Here is a 20,549-nt window from a genome sequence, read left to right as displayed (position 1 = left end):
TTTGTAAATAAACCATATTAGCAGAACAAAAAAATAGTAATTCTGAAAGACAAAAGTAAAATAAAACAGCATTTGAGCCACCACAGCAGTTAGATCCCAGGAGAGCGATCCGGTTTGAATGCCAGTTACTGTGCTGAAGGTGAGCCGGCTCTCCTCCCTTCTCCCATGGCTGTGTTTGCTCTGGGCTTCATGCCAGATCAGCATGGGGGAGGAAGGCCAGCCTGACAGGCAGCTGTTATTGAAATCCTCATTCAAACACAGTCAAAATAGACATATTCTTTTGAGCGGCCACGCGCCACGGCTAATCTGTCTGCTTGTGAGAAGGTCGTCTGCGGCGTTTCTGTTGCAAATGACCCTCTGATTTGTTGTCCTTGAGGAGCCAAACAGGAAAGTTTATCGCTTCTGTCCACTCAAACAGACACTCGGCTTTATCAACATTTGGAACCAAAGCTATTTTTCTGGACACACTCTGTGTCTGACTGGACTTCCTCCTCGCATTATCTTATCCTGTTTTGATAAGCAAGAGTTTGATTGTTTTCCATGTTTTGATAAACTCAAATTATCTGTGTGTTGAAGAAATCATCTTTTAGTTTTGCCTTCAACTTTGAACAGAACTCATTTATTATATTAATAAAATGATATCTTGAATTATATCTCAAATTCACTTAATGTATTCTTTGGATCCTATTGAGCCTCTATAGGGACATCAAAGTTTAAAAAAAAAAAATAAGTGCTGTTTTTTGGTGCTCACCAGACAGTAAGTTTTCTTATTCTCACCAGAAATTACGTGGTGCACACCGGATAGTAAAAAAAAAGAAAAAAAAGAAAAAGTTTTCGGTGCTCACAAGTTACTAAAAAATGCTGGTTTCTTATGTGCTCACCAGATAGTAAAATAATGCTGTTTTTTGTGCTTACCAGATATTAAGTAGTGCACACTGGATAGTAATAAAGAAAAATTCTGGTTTTTGGTGCTCACAAGTTACTAAAAAATATTGGTTTCTTACGCTCACCATATAGTAAAAAAAGTATTTGGTGCTCACCAGATAATCAAATTATGCTGTTTTTTTGTGCTCACCAGATAATAAGTGGTGTGCACCAGATAGTAAAAAAATGTTGGTTTCTTATGCTCACCAGATGGTAAAAAAATGCTGTATTTGGTGCTCACCAGATAGTAAGTGGTGTGCACCAGATAGTAAAAAAAATGCTGGTTCCTCGTGGTCACCAGATATTAAGTAGTTCACACCGGATAGTAAGTGGTGTGCACCAGATAGTAAAAAAACTGCTGGTTTCTCGTGCTCATCAGATATTAAGTAGTGCACACCGGATAGTAAAAAAGAAAAATTCTGGTTTTTGGTGCTCACAAGTTACTAAAAAATATTGGTTACTTATACTCACCAGATAGTAAAAAAAAGAAATGCTGTTTTGGGTGCTCACGGGATAGTAAAAATATGCTGTTTTTTTTTGTGCTCACCAGACATTAAGTGGTGTGCACCAGATAGTTTAAAAAAATGCTGATTTCTTGTTCTCACCAGAAATTAAGTAGTGCGCACCAGATAGTAAAAAAAAATGGTGGTTTCTCGGGGGCACTGTTAGAGAAAACCATTTTTAATTAAAAAATCTTACGTTATTTTAATTTCTTGTTTAATGCTACAAAATAATTTTATACATTCCATAATGTTTGAAAGGTGATACAAAAAAGTTGTCCTACCTTGAACTAAAATGGAAAACTGAAAAAAAAGACGCCTGTTGGATTATTTGCTAACTTAGACCAGAATAGATGTAGGAGGGTTCTGTGCTGCTGAAAATTGCCTGCTGGAAAATCTAACAATTCATTAAAAATAGTAATAATGTGACTTAAAGTGGGGTCAAAGATCCTACTTAAGAAATAACATTGATAGTTCTGAACACTTGAAAGAGGAAGGATAACAGATGAGGATGATAATATGACTGCTATCTAGTATAAACATTGTTTTTCGCTCCCTTTCATCATCATCCTTATCAGAGATAATCTGAGGGTCTGCACTGTCAGTCTTTCTGATGGATAAACTATAGATGTGAATAACTGTCAAACCTGACACGCCTGTCAGCTGTCAGACTGCATGAGGAAAGTGTGCTGTCTGTAGATGATGGGACCACAGGTGGGGGTGGGAGAGGGTGTGGGGCTGGGAATTATGGGATACTGCAAAACGAGAGAGCGCTGTCCTTCCAACACTAATGGCCAGGAAATGTCCATGTTGTAGAAAATAATTGGATTTCTTTCACAGGAAAGCATCCATCCAACCGCATTAGTCAGAAGTAAACAGCAACAGAGGTCTGGGTGGGTGTTGGTTGCTGCTGAAAGTAAAAGTCTTTGCATTATTATGGCACAGACAACACAAAACATCCTTGAGTCTGGAGAACTGAGTTCATGTGTAACCAAAGCAGACCCACCTGTAAAGTATCTGTGGTGAACATGGGTTTTGCCCTTTGAATAAATGAGTTTTGTTTGATCTTTTTGGGGTTTGAATGTCAGATTAAGATTCAAAAGCGGAATTATCCACTCTTATGAGTGCAGTGAGAGGTCACATATAGAGGAGGCAGAAAAAATACATTTTTTTTAAATTTATTGACTGCACAACAACTGCGTGAAAGCAGCTTTTTACCTTCATTTTCGTTTCAGCTCTGTGACAGGTCTTACAAAAAGGTTTTTGCTGGAATTTTCAACTAATGGTTCTAAAAACCAATCAGCAATGTGGAACTAAATGATTAAAAATGACTCCAAATACCCAAGCAGAGGTATTTTTGCATCATACCCAACATGAAGTAAATCTCACTTTACCTGAGTTATAAAGGTCGTTTGGCTTCTAACCCCGCTTCAGTTTTTGCTGATTAGCTGGATTAGGTCAGCCCAGTTTCTGATTGACTGAGCCTGATCATGTGACCAGTAATTACTGAAGCAGGGTTAGTAGCAAAACAAGCAGGACAGTAGCTCACAAAAAACAGGGTTGAAGACCACTGACACTGATGGACAAACTGCTTTCTTTTTAATTTTTTACTGATGACCACCGACAACATTCACCTCCACTGTGAAGTCAGTCATCTTTTAATCTGTTTCAAAGCATTCCCAAAGGTCTTTTAATTATGATGATGTTGTTTTCCGACAATCTGTGTCGTTTTCTAGGACACGTTTTCTGCCTGCCCTCATTTCCCATTATCCCTTTATTTACACTCTGTCCTGCCAGCTTACAACCACCAACCTAACATTAGCGGTGTAACAAATAATGTTGATTAATATCAGAGCTATCCAGCCATACAGCTTTGAGCCAGACGTCAGCTTAGATGAGGAAAACAAAGACGTTCATGGATCTACTTGTTTACAAGTGGATGCATCAGAATGGAGCGGAGCAGGAGGGTTGCGGCCCGCAGATTGTATCTTCTATCTTCTAGCTAAAAGTTTTTCTAAGAGCATTTCACAAAGGCGATTAGCAACAATTTTAATTGAATTTGAATTTTTTGAATTGTAATTTTATTTTTATTCAATAAGAAATGCAATTTTAAGCTTAATTTTCTATATATGATCTCCAACATCAGGAAAATGCCACTAAAAGCACAAAAAACACAACTTTAATCTGAGTGTTTTCTGCATGTTTTCGGAGATGTTCTGTACAAAGTCCCAAATAAATATTTAATAGTGTTGTTATGTTTCATTAATTCTAAAACTTCATATTCTTTTGTGTAGATCTTGGTATCAAGATGCTCCAGCAGCTCAAGCCAAAAACTGCTGACATTTTGATTTAAGCTTTTTTCTTTTTACACGTTCTTGCAGGACTTTCTGTCTGCTGAGCTTGTATAAAACAAGCTAAAAGATGCATGAGAATGAAGCTTCTACGTCACAGCAACAAGCTGCATTTTTTCATCTAATCCCGATTCACAACAAATTGAATGAAGAAATACTCAGAAATGAGACGAAGGGTGGCAGATAGAATCTGTGCATTTCTAATCACCAGCCTGGAGCTTTTAAAAGTGATTTATTATGCAGAATAATGAGACTGTGTGGCGAGTGGGATGTGTGGTTATAAGTTTCCACTGTTATTCACTGTTTTGCTCACAATCAGAGCTGACCCTTGATGTGTGAACAAGTCATCCCCATTCATAATTATCCATGCAGTCTTTGACATAAATCTATTTTTTTTTTTATCTTTGTCTACCATAAAGCTACAACAAAATGAACGCACAGAAAGGAACGGATAAATCAACCCCAGCAGGCTTATGACCTTCGTGCTACACTTACACTGCTGGGCAAAGTTAATTGAGGACCTCTTCAATTGACTTCAAGGGTGTGTCATATGGAGAGACGCTGAATGGGGGAAAACCTCCCGTTCCTCACCGACAGATCACAGAGGAACAGTGGGGCTTCTATGTAGCCTGTAAATTGGGCCTTTCTTCCTGGTAGAGGGGGATATGTGGGAATGCAGCACATAAATGTGGACATGGGTGGGCTTTCATTCTTCCCATAGCATCCCTCTCTTTTTTCCTTTGACCCACAATAACTCCTTTTCCTCCTTTTGCCTTCTTGCCTCCTTTTGAATTTGTCAATGGAAAAGTGCTTTAGAGAGGAGTTATTGCAGGCATTTAAAGTCCCCCTCCAATGAAAATGATGTTTTAACATGTATTTTTCTTATGAAAGAGAACAAATGTAAGAAGAAATAATTTATTTTTTGCATTTCTGAGTATTTCTCCCTTTAAATCGTTGTCAATCAAGCTGTCTGGCTCTGTTTGAATTAATGAGCCTTCTTTACATCTCAGGTGGGAACAGGGGCGGGGCTACTCTGCCAATGTCCAAAAGCCACGCCTCCTCAGAGGAGATTTTGAAAACAGTGGCTTCAGATCAACATGAAAAATGGCTTTTTAAGACATTTAGGTTGTGGGATTTTGGTTAAAACACTTCATAATCATAATTAAAACACTACTGGGAACATTTTTTTTTAAATAAAAACAATTTTCATTGGGGGAACTTTAAAGATTTTTTGTGAAAGTAGCATTAGTTTGCAGTGGAAGAGTGACGGTGGAAGGTTTGGGTCTTTAAAGGTTTTACAGTTTGGCCTTTTGTTAAAGATTCATCACAATTAAAATAAAGAAATACTCCAAAAGTCAGTTTTTATCTTACATTATTTTACACATGTGCTCCATCATAAGAAAATTGCTACAAGAACATGTTAAAAACATTTTTTATCAGATTGGGTCTTTTCAAAAAACATCCTTGAAGCTTAATATTTTCTTCATTTTCAACCACAAACAACCTGAAATGTTCTCTGTTTGAGATTTGTGGTGTCTGTAGGAGAAAAAAAAACATATCGTCAGCCAAAGCTTAGATGGCCTTTAGTACAATGAATTGAAAAACAAGTGCAGATCTTCTGTATTGGAGGACAAAATGTTATTTTCGTCTTTCTGTTTTCCAGTATGGGCCATTGTGGAGGTGAACATGGAGGAGAAAGTGGAGGTGTTCCGGGACAGTACAGCTCAGATCACTTGCATGTACACATCAGACGAAGGCATCGGTGGGATTTCCATAGAGTGGCTTATCGTGAGTTTCTTTAATCTTTGTGAATGAATGCTTTCTCCAAAGGGTACAATGTATTTATGTGCGTTCTTCTTGTGAGTTTACAGGTAACACGTTCAGGAGAAAAGGAGAAAATCTACTTCCAGGACAGCTTTCAGACAAAAATAGAGCCAAACACTCCTTACACAGACCGGATCAGCGTCAATAGAACTGGAGCAGAGGAAGTGGTTCTAACCATCGATAAAGTGCAGCTAGAAGACGAACGGGAATTCATCTGTCAAATTAAAAGTTTCACTGAAGTTTCGACGGGGAGCACAAACCTGAGAGTGTTTCGTAAGAGTTTTATCATTAGACCTTTTTTCCACTCAGGGTGTCAGTTTGCTCTTTTCGATTATGTATTATATTCAGATTTCTATTTTTGTTTCATGCAGAAAGACCAAACCTTCCCACCATCGAGGGGAGGACAGATGGTGTTGCAACTAACGAAGACGAGCTGTCAGAGGTGATTTGGTTGAATATCAAGGCAAAATTTGTTATTTTGAAATTATTTTCATCACTTCTTACAGTCTTTTGACTTTCATCCAACTATCTAGATCGGCACATGTGAGGTGAAAAATGGATATCCCAAACCCAAAATCACTTGGTATAGAAACAAGGACCCGCTGCAGGATATTCCAAACGGTGAGAAGGCTTGGATTTATTCTGCATTCCATTTGGCTGCTTTAATTAGGTTTTATGGAGTTTAAAACCCCACTGCGATCATCTTTTGAGCTGTTTTAAAAATGTTTTTTTCATCATGACCATGTCACCTTCAGGTAAAAAAAAAAAAAGTTTCATTTTCCAGGATATTCCCCACTCTGTTACTGAGAGATCTCTGTTTACATGCTCTCATGCTAGCTTATAGCCCCTCACATATTTGAACAGATTTCTAACAAATGCATTTTTAATGTATGTATATACATTATAGATGATTACAGACGACAGATGAAATAAACAGATAAAATAAAATTAAATGAAAAAAATTGCCAACCGGTGTAATTAAAAATGGTGAGCAATATCAGAGCTATCCAGATATACAGTTGTGGGTCAGCTCAGGCGAGGAAACTGAAGATGTTAATGGATCTATTTGTCTGCAAGTGGACACATCAGAATGGAGCAGAGCAGGGAGCTTATGGACCATCCAGTGTATTATTTGTGTAAAAATAGGATCTTTTAGAAACATTTTTTTTTGACTGCCTCTAATTCACAACATTTTCAATAGATAAATATTTAGGAAGGAAATTCTGAGTTTAATTTACTTTCCCTTATCATATAAAAAGCCACAAGATGTTAAAAACACAAAAAATGCAATTTTCATCAGAGTGTGTTCTTAAAGTCTAAATGTGGTGTAATGTAAGTTTTGTATCAGGCAGGAATACCGTCGGCAAAAAAAAAAAAACATCAAGAATAAATGAAAAACAGATCACAGCAGCTGAAACAAAGCAGCTTTAAGAACTGAACACTAATAAATTAAAGTTCTCAAATTTATTAATTTACATGGCGCCTTAAAATGACCTCGTCAAACAAGGCGCCGCACATTAAATGCGTACAATGTATTAAACTTCATTTTTGATCTTATTTTGTGTGCAAATGTTCTTGTGCCTCCAGAGGTGGAAGTGTCATCAAGAACCACCACCCAATCGACCGGCCTGTTCTCCGTAGAGAGCAAGCTCAACCTGAAGGTGAAGAAGGAAGACAAAGACGCTAAGTTCTATTGTGAGGTCACCTACTCACTTCCTGGAAGTGAAGCCATGACTGAAACTGAACGCATCAACATCACAGTGTTCTGTAAGTTTCAAGAGGGGGGGGGGGCGTTTCAGTTTTAGTTGGATCTCCAGGAAATGTATTTAACATCAAAGGAAACTGCTTACAAAAGGATATTTGTACAATTCTACCTGCCGTGCACAGTTGGTACAGACCACTGTTGGTCTGGTTCCTGTTTGCGCTAGCTTAAATTATTTCCGTTTAGCAGCCGTCTTGGTCACGTGACTTAAAGAGGCTACCTGAATGGCTAGCTGGATTGCTAACTAAAAGGCTAATAAAGCTACACATTGAAACCTATTTGGAAAGTTTTGAAAAAAAAGTGCCAGTGAGGAAACAGAATAAGAGCCTTTGACTTCAACGAACAATAAATGTGGTATTTACAGACAAAACCAGGAGTCTTCTTCGACATAGAGAATTATTGAGACAGTTGTTCTCATGTAGCAGATCAGCTAATATACAGTGAAGACTATAGATTGTTTCACACACGCAGATAATAAGTTTGAGACACGGTGGATTCATGTTTATATTCAATTTTTTTTTAAACAAAATTTCTTGCAGTAGCATTTTATTCTGAAAATCGATTCGACCGGAACTGTGAAAATATTGTCTAATTTAAAGCGGTCTGTGGCCTGAAAAAAGGTTGGACCGCTGGTATACAACTTTTAATGTTTTGTAGCTATGTGTATGTTTTAGACAGGACATAAAGCTCCTCTGTCTTGTTGCTCTTGTTTCATTGCAGATCCTTCCACTGAGCTCTATGTTTGGGTTGACTCTCCAAAGGGTAAAATCAAAGAGGGCGACACAGTCAGACTTCACTGCAGCGGCAACGGAAACAGTCCATCGTCAGTTTTTTCATTCAAGCACAATGACGTAGGATCACTGATTTATTTTGCAGCAACTAAACTAGCTCTGCATTTGCATCAAGTTGTTCAGATGTTTTTCTTATTTTGGTTAAAGGTTGATATTCCTGGTGAAGCCAGTGTTAATGTTCTGGAGAATGTTTCCCGTCTAAACAGTGGAGTTTACCAGTGCACCTCCACAGATATGGACACCTTCGTGGAGCTTTCAAACACGACTACAGTAACTGTCAATTGTAAGAAGCGTCTTTGTCAAATGATTTGAAGCCACTGGAAGCAGAACATTTTTTTGTGAAAGGTTGACCTTGTTCTCTGTCTGTAAAGTTCTGGATGCTGCGGTTGTGACTCCCAGTAAGACCGTTACCATGGCCATGGGACAGGAGATGGAGGCCACCTGCAATGCTCTCTCCTCTCTCCAGACTCAGACGGTCTGGCTAAAGGTTTACAACTTCTGTGCAGCTTCAAAATCACTTATCTTTTATTCAGCGTGCCACACACATTTACTAGATCCTTCAATCTTAAAAGCAGCAATGTGCTCAAGTCAATCTTTGTTACGCAGGACGGAGAGGAGGTTGCAAAGGGTCACACTTTGACCCTGAAGGCTACATCAATGGACACAGCCGGGACATACATGTGTGTAGTGACTGTTCCTGAGGTCGACGGAATGGAAACCAACAACACACTGCGAGTGTTTGTTAAGAGTAAGTCTAACCCCGGGCTTACACCGCCAGCGCCACGGCTCCGTTGCGTTGCGGGAGTGGACTAGCTACAGCCGATGGCTTACACTGGCTGCTGCTCCAGCCACAGCCTGTGAAAGCTCAGCCCAGACAGAGTAGTGCTGGATCTCTGTGATCAGCTGCTCATCGTCCATGGTTATGACTGACAACGCTGTGCTGCAACACACTTTGAGTAACCCGAAAATTACGTAATGTTTACGACACGCTGAAACCGGTGATTTCAGCGGAAAGTTTGTTTTATTTTGAAAATATACCGGATGCACTTTAAATTCGCTTGCGTGGTTTCCGGTTTAAGTCGTGAATAGCCCCAACTTCACAGAAAGTGATGACGATCAGCTGCGGCGTCCGTCAAAATTTGAACCAAACGAAACGGATTTGCAGCGACCCAGAGGCCAGTCCACAGACACAAGGCGTGAACGCCTGCAGTGGAAGTTCCTCTCACACTTTTAAAGTTACGAAAAGACTGCGGCGCACGCAACGGAGCCGTGACGCTGGCGGTGTAAGCGCGGGGTAACACGTCCTATGAACTCAGGACTGATGGAAGCCTATACAGTTCAAAACAACTGAAGATAGATAGATCTTTTTATTTATTTGTTTAGTTATTTTACGGGTGTCAAACTCTACACAACAACAAAAAAGTCCAATGTCCTGCTTGTTTGTGACATTGACAGTCAACACCCTTTGTGGTCCAAGTCAGCGCTTTAATGAAATGAATCCACACATCAAGGCTAATTTTTTATTCTTTTAAATTCTATGAAAGCAGTAAGAGGGTACTAGAAATTGTTAATTTTTTTTCTTCTTGTCTAAGAAAAAAAATCATATTATTTCTTTACATTTTTATTGGAATCTCTGATCGGGAAGTTTAGTGTTATTCAAAGTTTTTCTGTGACTGTAACTCAGTTTTACTTGAGCTCAGTTGGATTTAGTTTAGAGCAAAGACAGAAAAAAGTATTTTATTCCGGTATTATGTTAACTCGATTCCCCACAGGCTCACCGGTGCTTAAAGAGGACGATGTGACAGAAGTGGAGACAGAGGAAGAAACTGTGCTCCTGAGCTGTTATGCCAGAGGCTTCCCTGTTCCTGTAATCACCTGGGGCACCCATTCTGAAAAGGAACAGCTTATTACTGATGGAGGCTTGGTGAGTTCTTTCATGTATCTGCTTACTTGATCTAGACTTACAGCTTGTGTCTTGGTGTTAGATTTGTTAGCAGAGAAGCTGTCATAATCTCTTCTGTTGAGCTGCATTCACACTGGAATCGGCCGAGGCGTCAAATACGTGTCTGCTGCCGACCGCGGAGCAACCACCACCGAACTTCATTCGTTGACCATATCATGGAAAGCATGGATGATGTTGAGCGAGTAACTTGGGTTTATATGTTTTGGAGAGCCCTACCAAGATGTCACCTGTCTGGGTTCACCAGATCATTCAGAGTCTCTCCTGGTGCAGAGTACTTCTCTCATGCAGCGATAGCTACATGAGAGAAGGGCTGTTTTTCCGTCTGTCTGTGGCCCAGTTTGAGCATCAACCCAAGAGGGAGAAAAATAAAAGTAAATGGGGGATCTTTGTATTATTGTCTTGATGAAAATAAGAAAAACATCACAAGCCCATGAAGCTAGAGCGATTGTGCCTGCTACAACTGACAACAGGCCAGGGTAGCTTGCTCCACTGCCCAGGGCCCAGTGGACAGTGGGCCTCGCTAGCTCTGTCGGGCGCCTGAAGTCGCTAGCTCGCCAAGCTTGCCAGCTGAGCAGTCACTCCAGCTCTATGGGCTCTGTGACAGTCTGGCGACCAGTCCAGGTTATATCCTGGCTTAGCCCAACAGTAACAGTGTCCCGCAGGACAAAGATCCTCGCATTGAGCTGCCATGTTGAATGTATTTTTCTAACCTTTAATCGAGTCACTGAAAAAGTCATGGTCCTAAAGGTGAGTCCCTGATTGGCTGACACACTGCGTCATTCTCGCTGTGCAGTACCCCATGCATAAATCACGCCGCAGGAGCTCAGATTGGGTCTGTACATTGACTTAACGTTGAAACTCGACCCTCCTGCCGTGCTTGTTAAATTTAGTATGAATGCAGCATTAGAAATTTAAAACAGCAATTAAACAATGTAGGTCCAATTCTTTTTTTTTCTCCGTCTAGAATTATTGCTCTTGGTTTCTGTGAGGATATTCTTTTGACATTTTCAGACCTTTGCTGCTCACTCTTTTCAAGAAAGTATCTCTGCACGGAAGCAGGATCAAGCATGGAAGTTTTCTCCCCTCACCTCGTTTTTATTCTATAGAACGTGGAAAGATCAAATATTCATTAATCAATTGAAATGTTTACACCACCTCCATCATGTCGTGTCTCGTACAATTATGCAGGAGTTCTATTTACAGTCCATTGACACTTCAATTTCACAGCAAAAAGCAGACGAAACAGGGTTTAAAAAGAAAAACTTTTCTTGTTTTTTCAAAATAAAACATTATAGCATAACAAACAGGAAGGAGGATACAATAGAGACAATGTGAACTAAACAATGGTTGTGAGATGGACTCCTCACCCATAGCTAGGGAGATGCACTGCAGACGGACTGTCTTTGCCAGTAAAGTTTTTATCTTTGAGTCTGGTTTCAGGTGTGTTACCTTGTTCCTATCTTTACCTTTAATAGGTGAAGGTAATATCCCTGGAACAGACCGACGACAGCACTAACAGCACAATCAGTGTTAAGGTGGATTCCAACGCCACCATTTTCTGCAAGGCCTCGAACGACGAAGGCTCTGACAAAGCCACGTTCAACATCAAAGTCATGACCAGTGAGTTCCTGCTGCCGTCGTCTGTCCTCCTTTGTATTCACATGAGTGTTCCCTGTCTCCTCCCATCTGTCCTTCCTCCGATTACCTCTTCAGTCCTTCATAGTTCAAAGGTCTCCAGCTCTGTAATGTGTTGTTAGCGTGTTCATTGTGTTTCTGATTTGTTACTGTGTATTGGTCTTGTTCCGAGCGTGACACTGTAGTTGTGTTGTTTGTATTGTGAAACCCTCTTTATCCCTGATGTTGTAATGTGTGCTGTCCTCCATCCTGTTGTGTTCCTTACCTGTTTTTAGCTGTATACACCACACCAGCAACAACCACTACAACTACTACTACCACAACCACCACGACTACTACCAATAACACCTTTACCATTTCCAATGGCACAGGTAAGAGACACAAATCCACTTTAAGAAGAATTTTATTTTAATGGTCTGCAAAATGGTTCATTTAATTCTTCTAGAACAACAATCAGATAATAAATAGTAACATTTCTGCACAAAAACTGTAGGAATAACTCTTACAATAAAATATAGTTTTACTGATGACGCTAGAAATGAGTTGAGTGTCGTGGCCATACTAGTTCTTGTAGAGTAAGGCCAAATCAGAATTGCCTCCCTACTTCATTGGCTTCTCCCTATCCCTACATTCATCCCTCTAAAATAGTGTCTTCAAATTTGGACGTTACTACCGTTGATGACGTCATCAAAAGTCGCTGGTCATCTATGTTAGCACCCATGTGAAGAAAAGTGTTTCTTCTCCGTCTGACCAGCAGAACACCCTACAGATGACGGGATAGCCAGCATCGCTTGTTGCTTCTTTTTGTTGTTTGTTTTTATCGGTCAGCTTTTGTTACTTTTGCCAACCACTTGATGTATTTATTTTGTATCACAAAGAGATATATTTGGTTAAAATAGTTTGATTGGTTTTGTTAAATAGGGCAAAGAGAATACGTTTTCTTCTTTCTGTCCCCTTTCATTTTCACCAAAGTCATTGTTATTGTTTTTTACTATAAAACTTAAATAAATAAATGGATGCCCCTAAAATCGGAGCAATAGGGAGGAGTCAGATCAATATTGAAGAAATTCAGATTCCGCCTTTACCTTTCTAGTGAGGCATTATGGGATATGTTCATCTGAAAGGAGGCTCCATGAAAGGCCCAGTTTGAATTTCTTGACTGGATCCCTTTTTTCGGGGAGCAAATCAAGACACAACAATCTCTAAATTGACAAAATAGTTTTTAAAAAGTGTGTATAAAAAAGTTTTACAACTTTTAATATTAAATTTGTTTGATACATCTGTGACGTTTTTGGAAGCATGAAACTGTTTTATTTTTTGTTGCACATTTAGTTGCTTTATTATATAAAGCTTCAAATGATGGGACTCATCCATGTTTAAAGCAAAGCTTTGTTACAAGACATTTCACTGAGGGAGAGTTAGAGAGTTAGTTTGAAAGAAAAAAAGGCAATCTGTGTAATAAACGTTGTGGGGAAAGTGGCACACATGCCCCTATTTATGTGGGATTTGTGAGTCAGAATATAAGTGTGTGAGGCCAGCTGCAGAACTGATGATTGGTGTTCATTAAAAGCTGAATACTTAGTGGCTTGTGGCACAAAAAGGTATTTTTATAGATAAAACAGCGTACACCACTGTGGTCTGAAGTTGTTTCAATGAGTTTTGTTTATTCATGTGAATAAAAGACCTTTATTTTTTAGAGAAAAACAATTCTAGCACGAGCCATTAAATCGAATTACTTCCTTAAGCTGCATTCCTGTCACCTCAAAGAGGCGAGGCTTTGAAATGCAATAGGAGAAGGTCACCTGACTCCCATAACAAGATGTTGCTTTATGCTTCACCGCTCCTCTAAGGAAAACTGTCCCAAGTTTTGGATTTTATCTTGGAAAATTAGATTAAAATGGCTACTATGAGAAGCTGACCATAGCTTAGCTTTCACTCTCGATCAGGATTCTGAAACCTGAAAAAAATAGTTTTAAAAAGTTACTGTTAAGCAAAAAAAAGTACATTTAGTCAAACTTTATTCAAGTCATTGACAAAAATATGGTATGGGTCACTTGATTAGGATTGAATTCACTTGTTATATTCATGAATTTGTGGCTAAGATGTTCCACAAAAAGTAACAGTTTTTTTATCATTGGTGTCATTACACTAGCAACAACTTCATTTGCTGTTGTTGTGGTCTTTTATTTTGAAAGGAAGTCACAAAAACCTCTGTCAAAAGATAACTGTCTATAAATAAAAAAGACTAGTTTCTCTGTATGTTTGTTTTACTTGTGCCAAAAAAAAAAAACATAATTCTGTTTTTATGTATTATAATAATAACATAAATAAAAATCAGTGTTTTATTTTTCTGATAGACTTTGTGGCTCCAGCTGGATTGTGAGAAATCAACCTAAATGGCTCTTTAAGTGTTGCACTAAATGTTTTCTGGCTTTTAATGGCTGTCCTATTTGAGTCTTTTTGTCACCTGGGGTTTTGTGGAACCACGATGTTGTCCTCTAATCATTGTGCCTGTTTGATTTTTCTTAGTCAAAGCAAAACCCCCTAACTCAGCAGAGAAAGTCAAGGCAGGTTTGTATGTTTAAGATGCTGCAAATTCCCTCAAAGACGAGAAGCTTCTATCCATTTCCTCTTTAAGGTGCTTTGCTTTGTACTAGGGCTGGGTTAATAAAATCGATTAATCGATTTGAATTGATCTAGGCTTAACAGTTCTATGATCGATTCACAAAAACATAAATCGATGTAGCTCATAAAGCTAAAGTCCGCTAGCTTGATGCTAATTGAATTTCCCATAGGACAGCTAATGCTAACGCTTAACCTAAACATAAATTGCTGAATAAGTGAACAAATGTATTTACTCACAGGTATGAACTTTCCAAACTCTTTTAAGGAAATATTTTTAAATTAATCTTTTGTGGTATAAAACAGTTTTTTGCTCATACTGTCTTCTTCTGGAATAAGGTGTAATGCCATAGCGCGAGCTCCACCTAGTGGCCAAACTGATACACCCTCCTGGAGAATGATTTACAATGTTAATGATCTGAACATTTTTGTGAAAACTTCCCCTTTTGAAAAACCATAGCTATTAAAAAATTCATTATTTTACTAATACATTTTACAGTATGTGTCAGTCTTTATGAGATTGATATAAATATATTCAAAACATAGTAGATTATAAATGTATTTCTAAACAAATGTGTCTAAATGTGTAAACTCAAAGTTGAATTGAAGAATTGAAAAAATTGGGGAAAAAAATCAGAATCTAATCAATCCAGGCTCTTGTGAATTGAATCAAATCATTTCAGGGAAATTATAATTGATACCCAGCCCTAGTTTCTACTGCAGCTTCTACAGAACTCCAAATCACTGGGTTGTTCAGCACCTTCACCATCTGCGCATGCTGTCAATGAAAGCCCTCCCTCCTGCTGCACTCCTCCTTCTACACTTGAAGCCACTTTTTTCCTTTCACCTCCCAGGTTTTAGAAAACCTGAATGATGCTCACGCTGCACTGAGAAAAGGCTGCGTATCACACCTGTTATCCCAGCCGTCTGCCTATACCTGCTGATGCCATCGGGTCCTGAAGTTTAGCTACAGTGACTCACTCTGTGGTGCTTTGTGTGTGTTTTCTCTCCACCAGAGAGCAATGGAGTCATAATTGCAGTCGTCATTATCTGCATCCTGCTTCTGGCCATTCTGGGCAGCGTGCTCTATTTCCTCTATAAAAAGGGAAAGATCTGCGGCCGATCTGGAAAACAAGACCTGTAAGTGACAAAAACAAAGATTACCCCCAAAGCATGCTTTAAAGCTGATTTGTAGCATGATCAGAATTAAAAATTAATGAATATTTTTAATCAGAATGGTTAAAAAGAACCAAGGTTCTGTTTAAATGTAGCCTTAGAGCTCCTATTCTTAAGCCTTTCAGAGTAAACTATATCCACAGATATTTATATTTTTTACCTTTGGCACACTAAAGAACATTTTTAATGAATTCTGAGTTATTTTTCATGAGCTTTTTTTCGACCCCATTCGATGTCTGAGGCTCCGCCTTTTGCTCCATGTGGGGACCGCCCACTTCATGACATCATCCTTTGACTTTCGCTCATGGAAACATACAACGTTCAAACTCTCAAAAAGGATGAGCATATAAAATGAAATTGTTTTGCGGAGCAACGCAAGCTCCTCTGAGAAAAAGTGTGTTTGCGTTAGCCTGGGGGCGGAGCTGGCAGCACAAACTCTTCCTGGAAGGAGCTGTTGTCACTTTGTGACATCACAATGTGAGGACCCAGTCGTTTTTGTGGGTTGGGATTGTTATTTTTTTTTATGAGGAATCAACATTATAATACACTTGAAAGCTAAAAAAAAGTTGAGTTTGCATGATAAATAATTGAATTTTAAAGCATTTAATGTAGTTTGAGTTTTTTTGATAGACTTTGCTGCTTGTTTTACAAAGGAAAACTTTTTGAAAACATGAAAAAAAAATATTTGCTATAAAAAATGTCAAAAACATAAGGTTCACTTGTATAACATGGGAACTGATTTACATATCAATGCAGAAGCAGTTTTATCAGTGTAGATGCAGTAGAATAATTTACATAGTCAATATGTGAACTAATATCGCTGAATATATATTGATATTATAGTGACTTAGGTCGACCTTGCCAAGTTTTGTGTCATCAATATTAGTCTCATAATTGACTAAGATTAAGAAATAATCAATAGAAACTTCTTAAGCATTTAAGAAATAACAAAAGTAATATTTTTAAAATGAACTCAAAACAATAATAATAAAACTGTGAGAAATGTTTGTTCCTTTCATTTGAAACTCTGTTGTTTTCGTTGCCACCCATCCTTCTGCCCCCCCCATATATAAAATGTTGTAGCTCCGCCCCTGACCTGAGCGTGTTCTCGTCTTTCCAAAGCACAAAAGAGAAATCCAGCAAGGATAACATAGTGGTTGAGATGAAGAACGACAACACAGAAGAATCCATCCTTCTTGGTGCCAATGGAGAAAAGCAGCCCCCCAGAGACTAGGTGACACGACGGGTCCTAAAGTATTCAAGTTTAATAGTCATTGAAGAAATTAAAGGTTTGATTTTTTTTTCCTAATGTTTTGGCATGAAGAGCAGGGATAACCTGCACGTCGGGGTGTGAGGAGGCCACTGTAAACCCCACCGACAGCTGCTCCTGTTGCCCCCTCTCAGGCCTAACTGCCCTTCAGGCGTTCAAGCGATGAACCTCTCTGCTTCCACTCCGTCGCCGTTCGATGAGACGCGGTTTAACTGCTGATAAATCCTCCGACCTTCAAGCCAAAGAGCCTCCTTTCTTCAAGCCTTTGTACACCGCTGAATGTCCACTGAAAAACCATCCGAGCACAAAGCTGAGCAGGGACTGATTTTATAAGTGACTTAGCATGATCGAATGCAAACTAAAGAGCAGCCTGAAGCCTTTCAATTTGTGTACATATTATAATCTATGTATATATTTCTTTATTTAAAATAACACAGAAGAAAAAGGAAAGTAAATAATCAGGGGGTGTTTGTTTTTTTTTTTTGGTGCTTTTTCACAGAAAGAATGGAGAGCTATGTTGAGCTAGGATTGGTCTGCACACTGAAAGTGAAGGCCTCAGCCATCTGAGGCCTCGCCTCTTTTTACAGCCAGTTCTTCACCGAGTCTTTGCCTTTTTGCTGCAAATTAACAAGTCAGGTATCGTTCAGTCTGTCTTCATGTCTACAATCTGTTATAAATTAATGAAGATACATATTTTTTGACTGAAAAAACTTCACTTTTCTTTATGTTTTCATTTCTCATCAGAGTCATCCGTTGGTTTTGTGTTTGATCTCCAGTGCACTGTGATTTTATTTTGAAAGGATGAAGGAAATAGTAGTTGAACGGCATGAGCTTACCCTCATTACAAACCAAAGACTCTTTCAGGAATGAATGAATTTATGTTTGGCTTCAGTGAGACGCAGAACCTCCCTCAGACTCTACGCCTTAAACAGAAATATGTATTTCACAGTTTTATTTTTGAGTTCAGTTTAGCATTTTGACTACTGAGGAGGGGGAATGACTGTGACTCTACCTGTAATTTCTGTTGGTCAATCAAGCCTTTCTGCCAATCTTGCCTTTGTTTTTTTTTTTTTTTGTTTTTTTTTTTATTAATGCCAATTAAAAAAAATATTCTTTAGTCTTGAAGTTGTAAAATGTGTTGTAATTAATGTTTTTGAAGATATTCAAAACATTTCACAGTTTTTAGTTTTTGAAAATTACACTGATCTTATTAAAGATGAGATAAAAAAAAACTAAAACTGTATTTTTATGGTTTTATGTTTAAAACAAAGCTACATCATCTCAAACACAGATAATGGACGGTGGAGGTAATGTATACGTCAATACAAACAGTTATTTCTTTCCCTTTCTTCTAACAGTAAATGTCATGCTTTCTACGTCTTCTTTATGGACTTATGGGAAAGTGGTTAGCGGCTCACAGTAAGAAGGTTCAAATCCCATCTGGGACCTTTCTGTGTGCGTGTTCTCCCCGTGCTCGTGTGGGTTTATGGAAATAAACTGTTTATTTGATTTATATTTAGAAGTTTACAGTGAGTATTTAAGAATGAATATATCATATTTCAGATTTAATGCTGACATTTTTTTCCCCAGATTCTTCATTTTAATTTTCTGGTCTTTGAATACAAAACTCACTGTAATTTTGGTTTAAAAAAACAATGAATAAATATATTATATATTAATATATAAATATATAAAAATGTTTTATGTGAAGACGTGAAAAGTGTCCCATTGCAAAATGTTTTATACAGCTTATTTGTAGTTAATTTTATCACATATTTTTACCTCATTAAATCTCCAAATTTGACCATCCATGAAAAATGTCTGGACACACCTGGTACAGTAGAAGATTTGGAGGAAAATAAAGGTTTAATTTAATAATCTGAGCTGACTATAATCATGCTGACTAGGGATGGGCGATAAATCAGTGGCAGTATCTGTATTGGCCGATATTTGCAAAACTTTAGTTTATCGGTATCGGACCGATACTAAAGAAATCCAGTGATATGGTTGACTTGTTTTCCGAAACACTTCATTTTTGACATGGATACTTACTCCTAATAGATCCTTGGCACTGAGAAGCTTCTGTTTAGTTACGTCTATTTGTCAGTAAATGGTCTGAATGCTTTTAAAATTGGACTTGTTCCAATGAGATCTCTTGCTGTATGTTTAAAAGGTCAAGTATAATGTGATTGCATTGTAAAAGAAATTTTGTGCATTTCTTATAAAGTAACGAAAAGTAAATCTTAACTTGGTGTTAAATATCAGTATCTGCAAATATCTGCTTTCAGTCACAGTTCCAAGGGAAATATCTGTAATCAGTATTGACCGGAAGAAAGGATATTGGCCCAATCCTAATCCTGCCTGTTCAGTAATGCATTTTTTTATGATTCCTGCATAGAAACTAAATCTACTGTTATATTGTTTATATAGTCCACGTTTACATTGACATAAACCCTTTTCTCTGTAAACACTCTTTTCCATGAGGCCATTTGATCCACACGTGGGACGGCTAAATCCCATTTTGGTTATTCCTGTAAAACTGAAGGCATTCGATCGCATCCCGCTTTATTGTCCACAACTAAATTGAAACAAGAATAGCCCTTAAAGATCGACCGACTGCAGCGCCGAACCGTCTTGAGGTTGTGAAGATGTTTCTGTGGGATGAAGGAGTTGCAGTCATCTTCATTTGTGTCACTGTTGTGCGTTTATGATGCCTTCTGTTAGTGCAGAGTCACTTCTGATGGGAGAAATCTATTAAAAAAGTATTTAAGCTTCATAAATAGCTGAAAAAAAAATGCCAGGAAAAAGATGATTTTACTTAATATTTTATTAACAGCAATGTGCAGACTTTCAAACTGATATGAACTTTAAAAAAAGGTCCTAAAGAAGAGAAGCAATGTGGTTCAATGGCTCCCTCTCCTGGTGAATCTTAGTACACTGGTAGTTGGGCTGACGGTAAAAAAAAAAAAGGGGGAGGAGCATGAAGGAGCACCTTCGCCTGAGTGCTGGTCTGGGATGAACTGACAGTAAAGCCCGTCTCAGCTGAGCGCTCGCGGATCACGCAGAGGACAAGTCAAGGGGAGCGTTACCGCACGACCGTGCCCGCACAGATCCACGGGAACACACGCCGTTAAAGCCAGAACGTGCAGAAAATGGCACAGCTGAAGGGATCAGTCACATCAGTAAACAAAACATACAGGAATGCAAAAATGAAACAAAAACAACAAATGCAATCTTTTTTTCTTTTTCCTTTTCTTTAGAGTGACAGTATCAAAGCACAAAATGGTTTATACTGTGCAAAAACTGAACTTCCTAATACACGACGCCTTTTATTTTTTCTTTTGCCATTGGTACAGTATCCAAGCCCCCCCATCATTCAAGAAGTTCTTTTTTTCAAGGCAACTAATAACAGAAAGAAGAAGCAGAAAAGATGGCTGATTACCCAGAAGACACCGGGACTGCTTAGCAGTTAACATAACTGACACACCAAAGCAGAAAGAGGTTCAAGCTAATGTACCAAAAAGCTGCTTGTCTGAGTGTCTTTTTTTAAATCACTAGTACCTGGAAACGATGCTTTTCCGTTCTAAGAAATACAGACAAATGTGCAAGATGCAGAAGGACGAGGGGAAAGTATGAGGCTACTTATGTGACTTCATTGAGCGGGTAACTTCTGGCTTTGTGAGCTGCTACCAAACAACAGCTCCACCTTTATTTTTTTTTTTTTTTTTTTT

General features: G+C 38.4%; 1 protein-coding gene across 3 annotated transcripts in view; it reads left to right on the top strand.

Annotated features, from left to right (window-relative positions):
- mcamb (melanoma cell adhesion molecule b) overlaps positions 1 to 17,666 on the top strand; it is a 39,217-nt gene extending 21,551 nt beyond the window's left edge. The window contains exons 2-17 of one of the 3 annotated variants that reach the window (XM_024277904.2): positions 5,439 to 5,563; positions 5,647 to 5,872; positions 5,971 to 6,041; positions 6,133 to 6,220; positions 7,187 to 7,366; positions 8,082 to 8,212; positions 8,300 to 8,435; positions 8,524 to 8,639; positions 8,759 to 8,900; positions 9,925 to 10,076; positions 11,591 to 11,735; positions 12,026 to 12,121; positions 14,280 to 14,321; positions 15,389 to 15,512; positions 16,671 to 16,782; positions 16,873 to 17,666. In XM_024277904.2, coding sequence (XP_024133672.1) covers positions 5,439 to 5,563; positions 5,647 to 5,872; positions 5,971 to 6,041; positions 6,133 to 6,220; positions 7,187 to 7,366; positions 8,082 to 8,212; positions 8,300 to 8,435; positions 8,524 to 8,639; positions 8,759 to 8,900; positions 9,925 to 10,076; positions 11,591 to 11,735; positions 12,026 to 12,121; positions 14,280 to 14,321; positions 15,389 to 15,512; positions 16,671 to 16,782 — 1,886 coding nt within the window. In that variant the 3' untranslated portion in view covers positions 16,873 to 17,666. The remainder of the gene's footprint in view (positions 1 to 5,438; positions 5,564 to 5,646; positions 5,873 to 5,970; positions 6,042 to 6,132; positions 6,221 to 7,186; positions 7,367 to 8,081; positions 8,213 to 8,299; positions 8,436 to 8,523; positions 8,640 to 8,758; positions 8,901 to 9,924; positions 10,077 to 11,590; positions 11,736 to 12,025; positions 12,122 to 14,279; positions 14,322 to 15,388; positions 15,513 to 16,670; positions 16,783 to 16,872) is intronic. The other 2 variants (XM_024277905.2, XM_024277906.2) reach the window with 2 other exon arrangements.
- Positions 17,667 to 20,549: the final 2,883 nt, after the last annotated feature.

Source organism: Oryzias melastigma, linkage group LG13, assembly GCF_002922805.2.
Source record: "Oryzias melastigma strain HK-1 linkage group LG13, ASM292280v2, whole genome shotgun sequence".
Taxonomy (NCBI): Eukaryota; Metazoa; Chordata; class Actinopteri; order Beloniformes; family Adrianichthyidae; genus Oryzias; species Oryzias melastigma.
The sequence above is the reverse complement of the archived record's forward strand: the minus strand, read 5'-3'. Positions and strand labels throughout refer to the sequence as shown.